At 43.7% G+C, this 15,192-nt stretch overlaps 1 protein-coding gene across 1 annotated transcript in view; it reads right to left on the bottom strand.

The window, feature by feature from the left end:
* Nucleotides 1–1,769: 1,769 nt before the first annotated feature.
* Nucleotides 1,770–15,192, bottom strand: part of LOC136581972 (fatty acyl-CoA hydrolase precursor, medium chain-like) — a 46,420-nt gene continuing 32,997 nt past the window's right edge. Inside the window, exons 9-13 of the mRNA XM_066582690.1 lie at nt 13,283–13,360; nt 13,045–13,192; nt 6,447–6,596; nt 2,181–2,253; nt 1,770–2,086 (exon numbers count right to left, since the gene is read on the bottom strand). Coding sequence (XP_066438787.1) covers nt 1,900–2,086; nt 2,181–2,253; nt 6,447–6,596; nt 13,045–13,192; nt 13,283–13,360 — 636 coding nt within the window. The 3' untranslated portion in view covers nt 1,770–1,899. The remainder of the gene's footprint in view (nt 2,087–2,180; nt 2,254–6,446; nt 6,597–13,044; nt 13,193–13,282; nt 13,361–15,192) is intronic.

Here is a 15,192-nt window from a genome sequence, read left to right as displayed (position 1 = left end):
TCTTTTATGAAAGCCTCCCCTTCCGTATAGGATTTTAGAGTTTAATATTTAATTAAAAGTCCCCCCCCTCCTCCTCCTCCAAAACTCGCTGAGATATAGACATGAGGGTGGTCTGGCTTTCAAGCGACATACTGTAATCCCCCGTCTCCTGTTCCAACCGCAAAGCGTCGGCCTTTATGCCTTGCAGCGAACTTCTCAGCAGGCATAGCAGCGGGGTGGTAACTCTAATGATTGCAGCATCGCCGCTCACCATCTGGGTAGACTCCTCAAAGTTTCCGAGGACCTGGCAGATGACTGCCATCCAGGCCCACTCCTCAGTAAAGAATTGGGGAAGCTGACTACCACTACGCTGCCCATGTTGGAGTTGGTATTCCACTATTGCTCTATGCTGCTCGTACAGCCTGGCCAACATGTGCAGCAGAGAGATCTCCCCTCCGTTCCCCCCCGCTCTTCCCCGCCCGCCTCCGGCAGCTGAATCTTTTCTCCCGAGCGGGCAGGTACTCGCTAAGGGCAATGCTCGATCAAGCAATTGCCCTTAGTGAGTATGCTCGCTCATCTCTAATCTGCACCAATTATTACTCACTAGACTCCACTCTTAGAAACATTACAAACAGATGCCATCCATCAATACGATCCACAGTGTGTAAAAAAATGGGGTTGTGGGACAATGGGCTCTACACATAGACGGGCTGGCTGCACTGCTCCAGTCTGTCTGACAGGTTGAGGTTTATGTTTTTGTGGTTTGTTATTTCTTTAGGTGTTACTTTGATCATTTGTTTGTATTCCCTTTGTGTTTCCCCTTTTACTTGTGGAACTCTATCTGTTCATTTGCATTGCCTCAGGCATTATTTAAGTCCGCTTCTGAGTCTGGTGGTCACTGATTATTTTCTCAGATTTTGTGGAGAGAGGACGTGTTTGTAGTGGTTAGAGTTCAGCTGTGAAGCTAAGTGGTGCTTCTGTTGTTCATTAGTGTTTTCCCTCTTTTTTATTTTTTTGCTAGAGTTTATGCTGAAGCTCCAGACGTGAAGCCGCCCTTATCGAGGCGATTACCTAGCTCTACGCTATTGAGTAGAGTCTATTCTGCTACCATTCAGTAGTCTCTTTTCTGGTATTGCACCTATGTAGTAAGCAAGGTTCTGGTACTGTATATATGTTAATACAGTTAGCTTGTTTCTGCTACCACAGCTACGTAGTTAGCTCAGATCTGTTATCATATGTAGTAAGTGGCAGAACATCTTTAGACTGGTGGGGGGCAAAATCTTCATACAGCTCCGGGCCTAAGGTGGCTATAAAGGAATATTCCCATGTCAGCATTTCATGTCTGTGATGAGAAACCTGCAGCTCTTGACAACCTCAAGGGGTGCTACAGAACAGACATAGAGACAGTCCTATTCTCTTCAGTGGGAGTTAAAGAAGCCGTGCCAGGCTGCCGCCTCAGCTCTTTACATAACACCCAGTGAGATGGTCGGCAAACAACTGTGGGTTTCTCATCTCAGCCATGAAACATTATGATGGAAATACCCCTCCAATCCAACTATATGTGTGCTGATTGTGTGGGAGGTCGGAGACTTGCATTGTAGAAAAAGCAGGTTTCCAGAAGCAGAGAAAATCTCAGGATATGAATGTGACAAACTGGTAGGAGGTCACAAACTGAGACTCATAGTGGAAGAAGAAGGTCCCAGTAGACCATTTCAGAAGTGAAGTATGGGGGCAGTGACCCGTCCGCTCCGGCAGTTCTGTTATAGCTGCAAGAAAAAAATGCTACAAAATTTCATAAAAGTAAAATTTATTAAAAAGTGGGAAAATATCCCAGAACACCTTGTGATTTACACCGCATGTTGCGCTCTCTGTGATTCGCACCGCACGTTGCGCTCTCTGTTCATGCTGTGTAGCTATAATCTACAGCTCGGTGTGATCACTCCCATCCTCTGCCAGGGACCGCACTTTTTCTGGAAGGATCTCAGTCCAGAACTTGAACTTCTCCTCCTTCAGCTTTGAAGACGCTTTCAGCTTTAGGTTAATCCCCAGATAGTGTTCCTCTGCGCCGTACGGCGGCCATGTTGTCAGACCAGGAGAATTGGGGTCCCTGCAGGAAACAATGTGGCATTGTTATAACTAATGAGGTGACACCAGTGGCGCAGTGAATGTGCCGCCATTCTAGTCCAGTGCGATGGGCTTACCCAGTCCGAGCAAAGTTAGCCCAGTATCTCATCATATTCCTGCTCAGGGCTTTCTCGGCATCGGTTGCAGGTCCTGGGAGAGAAAACATCATCATCAGTGACCGACATCCAGTTCTATCAGCTATACACAGCGGCAGCATAAGTCTCTCTACTGATGGTTTGTTACAATGTATCAGTCCAGGATGTTCAGCTCACAGAGGATTATCTAGTCTGGATATAATTGTAGCAAATCAGGGTGACTTTTAAAGTGGTGTCCAAGACCAAAGTCAGATTTGAAAACAGTCATAAATCATCACCTAATACTAGAGGAAGGAAGAATTGAAGGAAGAAAATTGCAGCAGATTGAGGTGCAATTTTATGCACCCATAAGGATGCCTCTTTATTTCTCAGAGATCATCAGAAATCACAACGTTTCGACCCCTCATCTGGGTCTTTGTCAAGCTGACTGGCAATATCATTACAGATGTTTAAATACATCCAACAACCAATCACCAAAATGTGTTAAAATCAGCATTGTTGGGTGGTGTTGAGTGCTGCTGAAAACTCTGTTTTCTAAGTTACAATACTAAAGGACGTCCATCCATTACCTTTCCTCTTGATTTTCTGCCCTTCAGTCTGAGGAATCAGCTATGCACCATTTACATCCTGTTCCCTGACTTCCTGCTGCCTGCTTCTACTACATCTCCCATAATCCCCTTGGCTGCATCTCAGACAGTATAGTATTCTCCTCCCCAAAGAGGGTGAGCAGTGCCCTGCTCCCCTCCTATGGATTATAGTGGCTCTGCCACGTGTTTTGAGCTCCATGGGGTAAGTCCCATCTGCTGCCACTATCAGCCACTCTGTGGCATTGAAGACTGAGCTATAGAATTGTTACAGGCTGCATATTAAAGTTGGCCACAAGAGGGAGCCCATAGCTCATTAAAACTGGCTGCTAATAGCACTTAATTGAGCTATACTACAAGCTTCCAGAACAGGGTTCTGTGGGAAAGGGCCAGTTACCATCTTGGGACTAAGAAGCAGTGTGTTCAGTGTGATGTCAGCAGAAGAGCTGACTGTGATACAGTTGGATCATGTGATGGTCGGCGGGGAGGCTGAACATTAGAAAAATGCTACAGAATATACATTATGAAAAACACAATCCTCAGTTTATTGAAATGCACCAATACTGTGTCCGATTCTGGGCACCCCACTTTAAAAAAAGACATAGACAAACTGGAGCAAGTCCAGAGAAGAGTTACCAAGATGGTGAGCGGTCTGCAAATCATGTCCTATGAGGAATGGTTAAAGGATCTGGGAATGTTTAGCAGAAGAGAAGGCTGAGAGGAGACTTAATAGCTGTCTACAAATATCTGAAGGGCTGTCACAGTGCAGAGGGATCAGCCCTATTATCATCTGTACAAGGAAAGACTAGAAGCGATGGGATGAAACTGAAAGGGAGGAGACACAGATTGGATATTAGACAGTGAGGGGATCAATGAGTGGAACAGGTTGCCACGGGAGGTGGGGAGTTCTCCTTCAATGGAAGTGTTCAAACAAAGGCTGGACAGACATCTGTGTGGTATCATTTAGTGATCCTGCACTGAGCAGGGGGTTGGAGCATATGACCCTGGAGGACCCTTTCAACTCTGCTCCTTTCGGTTTGGGCCCCTTTGTGCACATAGACAGAAGATTAAGGCCACAATGTGTATGTTTATAAACACAGGACAAATTAGGGTATCCATTTTGGGGTGCAAATCCTCATTTCATGTGCACTATAGAAAAAAATACCTGTTTTTAAAATCACAGATTTGCAAAAAAGATGAAATTTTATTTTTTTTCCTCTAAATTGCATTAACTCCTGAAAAGAAACTGTGGGGTCAAAATCCTCCTGACCCCTCAGTGAATACATTAAGATGTGCATTTTTAATAGGCTCATTTATAGGGGTATCTATCATTCTGACACCTATGAACCTTTGCAATCTTGGCTTGGTGTAGGAAAGCAAAGTGTTCCTCAAAATGTTAAGTAATGTTAAATTTGTACGTCTCCTAAATGGTTAAAAAAACCAAAAGTTTTCAAATGTGTTGACAGAATAAAGTAAACAGATGGAAATATATATCTGATCAAAAGATTTGTACAGTATGTTTGCACAAATTTAAAATATTGCAGTTTTAAATGTGAAAAAATGATAATTTTTTCAAGATTTTCCTAATTTTGGCGCTTTTAATAAATATACACAAATTATATCAGTCTATTTTAAATTCTATAAGGCTTTGTATATCCCAGTGATTCTGACATTGTTTACGCCACATATTGTACTTCATTTAGGTGGTAAAACATAAATGAAGTACAATATGTGGTAAAACCTAAATGAAGTACAATATGTGGCGTAAAAACAATGTCAGAATCACTGGGATATGCAAAACCTTTACGGAGTTATTCAATGTTAAAGTGACACATGCCAGATTTCCAAATTTTGGCCTGGTCATTAAGGCACAAATAGGCTTGGTCAGTAAGGGGTTAAGCATCTTTGGACATCTGTTTGGGGTATTCCAATTCACAGAGTTGCAGGATTATGTAGACTCTGTAACAGTCTTTAAAACTGTAATCCCTGCATCTTCAGGCCTCATTTACACGGGCTACAAATCGCATGTATGTGAAGCCCATGCTTTCTTATGGGTTAATTAACATGTGCAATGTTTTTGTAGCATGCTCCATCCTGACACAAAAACCTTGCAGATCCGGTGATATGCCCGCGACTCGTGAGGTTTTGTAGCCCATGTTTTCTTATGGAACCTTCCTCTCTGTTGCATCGCATTGCACGAAAATGCAATTTTCGTGCGGTGCGATGCAACTTTGACAGTAGGAAATCCTACTGTCAAAGCTTAATCTAATTCCCAGCTGCAGGAAAAAATTAAAAAGAAAGTATACATCACCTTAGACGTGCTGTCAGCCCGGCCACATCTTCTTTCCGGGTCCCCGGCACTATTCTCCTTCATCTCTTCTGGCTAGGGATTGAAAAATACCTCCTGGAAGCATTGCCTCTGATTGGCTGATGCTTAGCCAATCTCAGCCAGCGCGCGATGAACCAATCACAGGCATTTGTCGAGGGCTGCCTCTGATTGGCTAAGAGTCAGACAATCACAGCTAGCGCTTCCAGGAGACGCAAAAAAAGATGAAAAACAGTGCCGGGGACCAGGCAGAAACTTCTAAGGTGATGTATACTTTTTTTTTTCTTTCTGCAGCTAGGACTTACTTTTGGGGGTAGGGCTTATACTTCAAGCCACTTTGTAGCACCATGCAACTATGTAGTTCTTCAAAATCGTGGTATCACCACGAGAAACCACAGCAATATTGCACGGACTAGTGATGCGATATCGCTGCGATTTTCTTGCACCGATGCCATTGACTCTCTCTACATGCACAAAAACTACAGGACACGTCTTATACGGCTCCCTTAGCAGACTCCTCACTCATCTCTCAGCTCTCTCTCCCCTACAATGCAATCTCTCTGAGTACAACTTGGATCGCTCTCCAGCTCGTTGATCTCCCACCTGGTGTCCGGCTCTTACAGTTCCAATCTGAGTACATGGAGTCCGTGCAACTCTCTATCATCCTCAGTCCTCTAGACATCCCATCTGATCTGTGCAACCAATGGGAAGTAGTATACAACACTCTATGAGCAATACACAAAATCCAGTGATGTCTAATGGCCGGTAGAGGCTACACTTTTATCAATCAAGCAGCCATCATCTGAGCCACTCCCATTTTCACATAATGAGCTGATTTCTGCAGTGGCCAGGCTTGGTATTGCAGGTATAGTCCCATTCATTTTAGTGGGAACTTTGCCTGTAATATCAAGCTTGGCCACTGCAATGAGAACAGAGTTGTCTAGTTCCTGTAGAAATCAGCTCAGTGCACAAGCACACAGGGCTAGTGAACAACTGATTGGTGGGCATTTCTGGCAATGTACCTCCATTGATCTATTATTGATCACCTATCCTGCAGAAAGGCCATCAGTAGTTCTCAAGTGGACAACCCTTTAAACCCTATGATGTAAGTGCAGCCGCTTGTTCCTTCTTTGCTGTCTGCATGATGCCCACCGAGCTGTGAATTAAGTCGTGTCTGACATTCTGGTTGCTAATTTAGCAGCGCATCTCTAGCAAACAATTTGTCAGGTGTCCAACTCATGGCGACATTGGCTCTGGACTGAGGGCAAAGAGGGGTGAGGGGGCTGCCAGGACAATAATGATAATATAAGACACCTAGCTTTTTGGTCATTGACTCACCAGCGAATAAGACGCCGTCCCTCAGGAAGGGTCCTCCGAAGACAAAGAAGAGCTCATCACCGTGATCAGCCTTCACGTAATCAGGTCTCACATGAGCCAGTAGACTTGGCGGGTGCTGGTACTCATAGAAGTAGACTGGGAGCCCCGCATCTAATGAGAGTAAGAAGACTGAATGTTAGTTGGCGATGGCTGCGGAGTCATCAGTGATCATTGTTATACATAAGCCTATACACTGGCACAACCACAGAGGAAGACACCATAATGGTAAGATGGCACTGAGACTGGGACTTCCTGAAAGACAACGATGAACGACTCATTAACGAAAACTGCACAATGTCCGCGCAGTTAGATCCAACAATTCTTGCTAAAAATATGGGTTTGAGCGATTTTTGAGCGAGAATCGTTGGGTCTAAATGGGCCTTTAGTAACAGACAATTATAACTTCAAAAGGTCTAATACCTATAGAAAAAAAAAAAACAGACCAATACTGGTCATCATTGGTATGAGGTTTTTACACTATGGTCACCCTCGGCAAAGAAAATGCTGGATTGGCTGTTATACCCTACATTAATTGTACTTTTACATTCATTGTACTTTTACATTGTGGAATTGTGGTCTTACATACAGGATTTGTAAGACCCCCTAGCCGAAAGAAATCCCTCCAGTTTCATCTCCAGGGACAAAGCAGCAAGTGATGATCACTGACTATAGTGTGCGTTCTGCATGAATCATTAAAGGACGGCTGATCAAAGATGGACTGGGCTTTGAAATATGTTTTATGTTTTAACCCTTTCCAATCCATTGTTTGAGCTCTTGCAGCATTCTGATGTCAGAAGACGTCCGTCAGGGTATTCTTACTGTATATTACTGGCCGCTCTGTTGTCGGGGCCTCTCCAGCATGTCACATACTGCAGTACTGGCTCTAGCCAGCAGATGGCGCCATAGTATAATGGCAGAAAGAGAAAGCCCCCTAGGAAACCCTTAATCCTAAATTGGATTGCAAAGGGTTAAAATTGCCACTTAATGGAACACACAGAAGGCTATGCACCTGTATAAAGTATTGTGTTCTGTTTCTGCTGGTCTCATAGTGACACATGTGCGCTCTTTTTTCCTAACCAGGGATAGTGCAGCTGCCATAGTTTCCGGGTTGGGAATACCCTATGTGGTATTAACATGTATGGAGGGGGAGGGGGGTCTTGTAACCTGGGTAGAATTATATGCAAATAAGGAAGATGTAACAATGCCTCTGCAGTGCCACGGATTGGATGTCAGCATTCCTTCAAATCAATGTCCGACCCTTTATACAGGTGTTTGGTTGTGCTGGCTGGGATCTGTTATTCTACTGGGTTCCAGGAGCACACCTGCACAGGTTGGGGTTAATTGAGCTGGCAGGGTGTAGTATTCTCCAGCAGCCAAACCCCTTTAGTCTGCAGCACATAAAAACCTGCAATGCTCAGTAGTTGATGCTGGTCTTTGTACTGTTTGGATGTATCTGTTTTGTGCCCACTCTGAACTTTTCTTGCATGTTAGTCTGTTGTCTCTCTGCTTCCCAAAGACGGTTTGGACACCTGTAGTCCTTGTCTGTATCATATGTAGACTCCCTCTTCCCTTCCCCTTACCGGTGTGGCCTCCAAACGTCTTATGACTCGTCTGTGTGCCAGTTGGTGGATCCCTGACACACTTCCTTATGTCGGCTCGGTGGCTGACTGTCTATCACTCTAGGTAGGAGGACACTTTTAGACTTGCTGTGGAGTTTCATCTGTGTGCATGTGAGCTCTGGGTGGAGTCCGTGTTGTATGCACTACCTGTTGTAGTCTGATGTGAGCAGTCTTGTTCTGTGCTCATTCTGTCTGTTTCTGGTGTGAACAGGTTCTATGTGTGGTGGCTGCAAGAAAGGTTGTGTTGCAGCTTGCTGTGTGGCTTGTGTTCTGTTGTCAGTGCTGTTGCAGCTTGCAGTGTGAACTGTGTCCGGAGCTGCTGGACTCCTGGTTAGTGTAGGGACTAGCGGTATAGCCAGGAGCCGTGAAGTGGCCTGCTAGCTTCCACATTTTGATCAAAATGTCATCTAATACCTGGTATTTATATTCAGCTTTACCATCTGCTATTACTGGTTGCATTTTGGCTGCTGTATGCTGTGTTTTCTGGCTCTGTGTGTCCTGTTGTTCTGTCTCTATCATGTGGCATGTGTATGTGTCCTGTTGTGGTGGCATGGTTCCTAGGAGCAGCCAGGACCCAGATCTGAAGACCGCTTGGCCGCCCTTTATCAGGGCGACGTTCCCGCTCAGGTAGGGCCGTGTCACCCTCCCTGTAGCACAGGGCCAGTTGTATGAAACCCATGTGTATCCATTTCTTTGGTCACGATCATGTGGGCCCCATGCTTGTTTGCCCACACGATCATAACAACAGGTCTTTGAAACAATGATTGGGAATTGAAAACCAAGCCAGCATCCGTACACAGACAGCTGTTCTGGGGTGTTTGCCCCTCATCAGTGTGCAGTAGGATTTTGGCTTGGTTAGTGAGAGGCCTGTGACGTGAGTCAGGAAGGGTATCATCACTCTTTAAGGAAAGCACCTAGAAGGCCAGTGAAGAGACTTATAAGGCCGTGCATGCTCCTCTAGGGAAATATATGCAAATAAGAAAGATGAAACAACGCCTCTGCAGCGCCACCGATTGAATGGCTGCATTCCTGCGAATCAATTCCCAATCATTGTTTTAAAGATGTGTATAAAGGGTTGGAGATTATTCCCTGCATCTGTTCTAACTGGACTTGACAAGGAAGTGCAGCACCCATAAAAACCTTACAGCAGGAGCCTTACTGGATTCCCTTAAAGTCCCCAGGTATTATACAGGACAGAGGGCATGCAGAGGGACTGAGCAGAAAAAGACAAAAATGCAGTAGAAGGGGAAAGGACAACAAGTAGATAAAGTCTAAGGTCAGAGTCCAAGCGAGAATATAATCAATACAAGAGGGAGGAGCAAAAAAGTCAAAATCAGTAATTCAAAAGTCCAAAAGCCATACACAAAAAAACAAATACTGCAGCATTAGCTCAGAAACCGCCAAAACCTACTAAGGAGCAGTATATACACAAAGAGAGATACTGGTGGGATAGCTGTGATGATATACAACTCAACCAGCCTATCAGCATAACAGAAGGGAGATGCCTCTACCTCTGTCCAGTGCCTAAATGCCATTGTGCATGTGCTGGCAGACGCATCACATGGTCTGGTGCCAACGTTGTGACGTCACAAGGGACTCATGCCTGTGCTGGAATCTTGTCAATGTTATCAGCGCTGCGACGTCTGCTTTGGGAACACCAAGCTGTCTTTTCAGAGCACGGGGATAATTTCAGGTGTACTAATACAGTGAAGCATGTAATATTGACTGGGAAAATGTTACCGATCCAAAAGCGGTATCACTAGATTTCCTTAAAGTTGTACTAGGAAGTAAAAAACATGTAGATAACTCAAATGCTGAATTGCAAAGTAATTAAAGATAGCCACAGTCTTTAGACAGACCTGGTAATGGTGGTGCAGAAGAAAGAGGACTCACTCAGATTCCATCTTGGCTACCAAAAGATTAATGTTTGCAATGTCACAGACTCTTGAAGAATGCCAAAAAACACTAGGAAAAGCAACATCTGTGTTTACATTAGACCTGTCTAGTGGGTGCAAGTGCTGGTGGCTGAAAGACAAACCAAAAACGGTCTTCATCCTACCCATCAACCTGTTTGAATTCAAGGAGATGCCAAATGTCCTGGTACCTTCTAGTGACTAATGGAGCAATGTCTGGGCAACCTCAACTTTGAAGCAGTGCTCATCTATCTGGATGATATCATAGTGTATTCAGCCACCTTAAAATGACATCTGCTTAGGTTCGGGATAGTGCCGTGTAGGCTAGAAGCTCATGGCCTTGAGATAAAGTCGAAGACATGCCACCTGTTCAAAATAAGACTGGAATATCTGGGACATGCGGTCTCTGAAGGGGTACAAGCCTCGGTAAGCAAAATTGCTGCAGTACAACAGTGGCAGATTCCCAAAACGTTATGTGACCTAAGAGCTTTCTTCAACTTAGTAGATTACTATTGTGGTAGCAGGGATTTGGATATGAAAGAGTTAAGGCAAGCAAGATGGTGGGTATGATAAAGTATGTGTATTTTAGGGCAGGAGATGAGACAAGAATTTTTGGTTTAAAGAGTTATTGTACCTGTGTAATACTGTAGGGAGTTTGCTTTTAGATAACGAAGGAATGTCTTTGTGTGGATTATATAAGGGAGTAAGCGGACTTTCATCCTTAGTTCAGCCTTGGGAAATGATTCCACTGAGCACATATATAGTGATATTTATTAAACAAGCTACAATTCATGAAGAATCTGCCTTGGTGTCTTTGGATCCTACAACACTATTGCAGATTTATTAAAGACTTTGTTACATGGGCTACTCCGAGGAACATCATGAGGTCCTGAACAGAAGCCTCTCTCCTGGAGAACCGGAAACGGCCCTTCACAGATTAAAGGAAGCTTTGTGCCCCAATAGTGGCCTACACAAACTTTTACCAACCCTTTGTGTTGAATACCGACAGAAGTCTCTTTGGTTTGGGAGCAGTACTCACACAGAATCACGACAGTAAAGAAAAAGTGATCGCATATACTAGCTGATCGCTGAGAGAATCAAAGTGCAATCCATCTAATGATAGGGCCTTCGAAGACAAGCTACTGGCGTTAGTCTGGGCCATGACTGGGAAGTTTTTTCAATTATCTAGCTGGGGCCAAAATTGTTGTAAGGCCTGACAATAATCCACTGTCAAATTTACACAATTCCAAACTAGGGGCATTGGAATAGCAATTAATGATACGGTTGTCAAAGTATAACTTCTAATTTAGATATCACTCAAAGAAAGAAGTCCAATGCCAATGCCCTGTCCGGAGTCATCCTGGAATAAGTAAGCCGGTCTTCTTCTATTACATGGTCGGACACACAGATTAAACTGCTAGACGCATTTCGGCCGAAAAACGGCCTTTCTCACAGTCAACTCCCCTTTTTATTCAAATTTACCCCCAGACTGGAGGTTGCAGCCCCTTCTTAGCCTTAAAGGCAATTAATGCAGTTCATGGCCGCTTTCTTCTGCTCAGTAAATGCACACAGAGGCGACTTAGAGTCTTTTTAGCATATACACATAGAGGAGCGTTAGATTGTCCTCAGTATATACAGGTAGAGGAGCATTAGATTGTCCTCAGTATATACAGGTAGAGGAGCATTAGATTGTCCTCAGTATATACACATAGAGGAGCATTAGATTGTCCTCAGTATATACAGATAGAGGTGAGGTAGATTCTTCTCAGTATACAAATCATTTCCCTAGGCATTAAAGTTCATGAGAAAAGAACTCTCTCGTGTCTCGCAGATTTTTTCACATTAAGAATTGATTATTGAAGTTGCAACCCCTTTACTTTTCTTATTTAGGAGGTAAAGTATGGACGTGGTAAACTTCATGTTTGAGAGGTTCAGATGTGTGTTATTAGTTACATTACATAGAGTGTCACTTACTTTTGCACTTAGAATTGAATAATTAAGTTGCAACCCATTCGTTTTCCTATTTAGGACCTAAAGAATGGTTGTGCCAAATTTCATATTTGTACAACACCGGGAAGTTAGAGAATCAGTGAGTCAGTCTTTCGCCTTTATATATATATATATATATATATATATATATATATATATATATATATATATATATATATATATATATATATATATATATATATATATATATATATAGTAGATGCTGTGATGTCTATTTATTCAAACAATAGTGCTAAAGTGCAATAGTAGCTTGTATTGGTAAATTGCTTACTAGCCAGCATTGGTGAAGAGCATACACCAGGACTAAACAGCATCACAATACTTGGGTATGCTAATAGATCACAGATTGAACATGTGTCAACAATGTGATGCAGCATCCAAAAAGGCAAACACAATTCTGGGATGTATTAAGAGAAGCATAGAGTCTAGATCACGGGAGGTCGTTATCCCCCTCTACTCTTTCTTAGTCAGACCTCATCTGGAATACTGGGTCCAGTTCTGGGCACCCCACTTTAAAAATGACACAGACAAACTGGAACAAGTTCCGAAAAGAGCTACCAAGATGGTGAGTAAATTAGATATGAGACAGTGAGGGAGTTCAGTGAGTAGAATACGTTGCCATGGGAGGTGGTGAGTTCTCCTTCAATGGAAGTTTCCAAACAAAGGCTGGACAAATAGCTGTCTGGGATGATTTAGTGATCCTCAATTGAGCAGGGGGTTGCACAAGATTACCCTGGAGGTCCTTACAAATTTTACCATCTTATGATTGTATAATTAACGTGTAAATCCTCTCCATCACTGACGTCATATTCTGCACCGGTCACACATAGAAGCATCACATGACCGCAACATACAGCTGTCCTTATATAGTATGTTACTAGACACTATGAATGATGATGGGCACCCAGGACACCATTTTTAATATCATTACATTGGCAAGCGGTGAATACTACAACTCCCAGCATGCCCTGACAGTCAGCACCTCTACATATCATCTACAATAGGAACAGATTGTACCTCGATGGCCTTTTGCAAGCCGTAGAGCCGGGATACCGAACATTGTATCGGCACATAAATCCAAGAAGCGGTCACGGATCTCCAGCGGATCATCGATGTCACCAAGATACTCATCAAGGATGAAAGGGATGGCTTTGTGCTTTGGACCCTGTAAGATCAACATTAAGGATAATAAGCAGGGCTTCACAGAACACTAACCGGAAAATGAGAAAACATAAATGTGTTCACCATATCTCACCATGAGAGGAAGATTTCGGAGAATCAGTGCTGCAGCCTCCCGCGTCATTCCTTGCGATATCCCTGTTATATTAAACAACTAAATACAGATGGACATAAGGTGGATATAAGATTATTACACAGTAATATCGCTAAAGATGTCGCTCTGCTCAATAATAAACCTTCTCTGGCTTAGGAATGTTCTATTTTCTAAGACTGCATAGTACTTCATCATTGGAGCAGCAGTTTGTACTCCAGAGCTGCTCTTCCCATTGAAAGAGGAAGTTGCTAGCATTTTCAGCCAAAATGAATGGTGTAAAGAGTCATCACCTGGTGACCTACCTGCATACAACGCTACATAGACTATACAGCATATGCTCAGTGATGGCCATAGGGCCCTCTGGACTAGGAATAGGGCCCCACTCACCCATAACCACCCTCAGCAGTGTGTACAGAACATGACAGGCTGTTGATAAGTTTGCTCCCTGCTCTTTATCCCACATCTTTTCCTCCTCTCCTTGCTCTCCCAGCGATCTGCATTCAGTTTTAGGCTCTGTTCACATCTGCCTTCAGGGTTTCTGCTTTACGATTCCGTCATAGAAGCAGAAAAACGGAATTCCTCCAGGGAACGGATTCATCTGAAGATGGAACTGAACTGGACAGCCCCATTGTCTGTAATGGGGTCCATGCAGATTGTGACCTGCCCCCTGGCAATTTACCAGATGAAGTGACGCAGCGTGCTGCACTATATAGTTTGAGGATTTAGGATGGATCTGAATCAGAGGCTCCAAACAGAACCTTAGGGGGGCTTTACATGGGGCAACTATTGTCTGAAAAGTCACCCAGTAGAAAGAATGTGAGCAGATGTTCTGTGTAAACATCCCCGCCGACCGGGTGACGAGCGAGAAATCATTCACTAGTCCGCTTCATTTCAGTACACTTAAAAGTAGTTGCTGATTGACTATCGTTTGGTATAATCAGGTAATCGTTGGCTTGCAATGACTAGCCAATAACTTTGCAGGGAGGTGTGCATTTTTTGAACGGGTGTCTCCCACTGAATGCTGATTGGCTCCTGCCCTTTTGAAACATTTTGCCCTCCCACTTAATGCTCATTGGTTCCTGAAAACACATAAATACGTGTGATGATCCTCTTTTGAGCAGTCCTTGCTGCGTCTCCAGTTGTTTGGTCTTCAACGGAACGCTTGGTGCTGCGGCCTCTTGCGGCAGTGAGTGTGCACTCGAAGAATACTTGCAGGTCTTTATGTGTATTCGGTGGATTCAGCAACCAATGAGCCTGCGTTGGGGAGGGGTCAAAAATTCAAATACTTCCACGTCAAAAAAAAACCCTGGTTGATGGACGTCTTGGCCTGAGTAAATGCTCCCGACAATTTATTCAGTGATCTCAAAATTGAACAATCGCTCCGTGTTGTTTTTCATATGTTTTAGCAACTATTTTGATCGACTATTCAGATGATAGTTGTCCTGTGCAAAGCCAACCTTTCTCTGTCTACTGCCATGAAGTGCTGTCATCACCAACTTGGCGCCCCCTTAGTTTATTGGCTCCAAAATCACCTACCTGATAATTATACCCATATGAATGTTAAGCACTTAAGAACCAAGCGCAGTAAATATACGGTGCTTGGTCCAGGACTTTAATCCAGGCCAATAGCAGAAGTACAGTGCAGGATTAAAGCTTTTGCTCCTGAAATCATGTTGGAGCAGGTCAGGTCCTTGGCTGTCAGACATAGGACCTGAAGGAGAAGGTTGAAGCTGTTTTTAACTGTTTTCCCTTCTCCTTTACAGGATGCATAGTGCTCAATGAGTGCTATGTACTGAAGAGTGAAAGCGGAAGTGTTACCTCCGCTATGTGACCTGGCAATCATGTGTCCATCAGGTACCCTCTGTCACAACCGAGCTGCAGGATCCTAGCAG

This window comes from Eleutherodactylus coqui, chromosome 11, assembly GCF_035609145.1.
Source record: "Eleutherodactylus coqui strain aEleCoq1 chromosome 11, aEleCoq1.hap1, whole genome shotgun sequence".
Lineage (NCBI taxonomy): Eukaryota > Metazoa > Chordata > Amphibia > Anura > Eleutherodactylidae > Eleutherodactylus > Eleutherodactylus coqui.
Note: the sequence above shows the minus strand (reverse complement) of the source record. Positions and strands in the feature narration are given on the sequence as shown.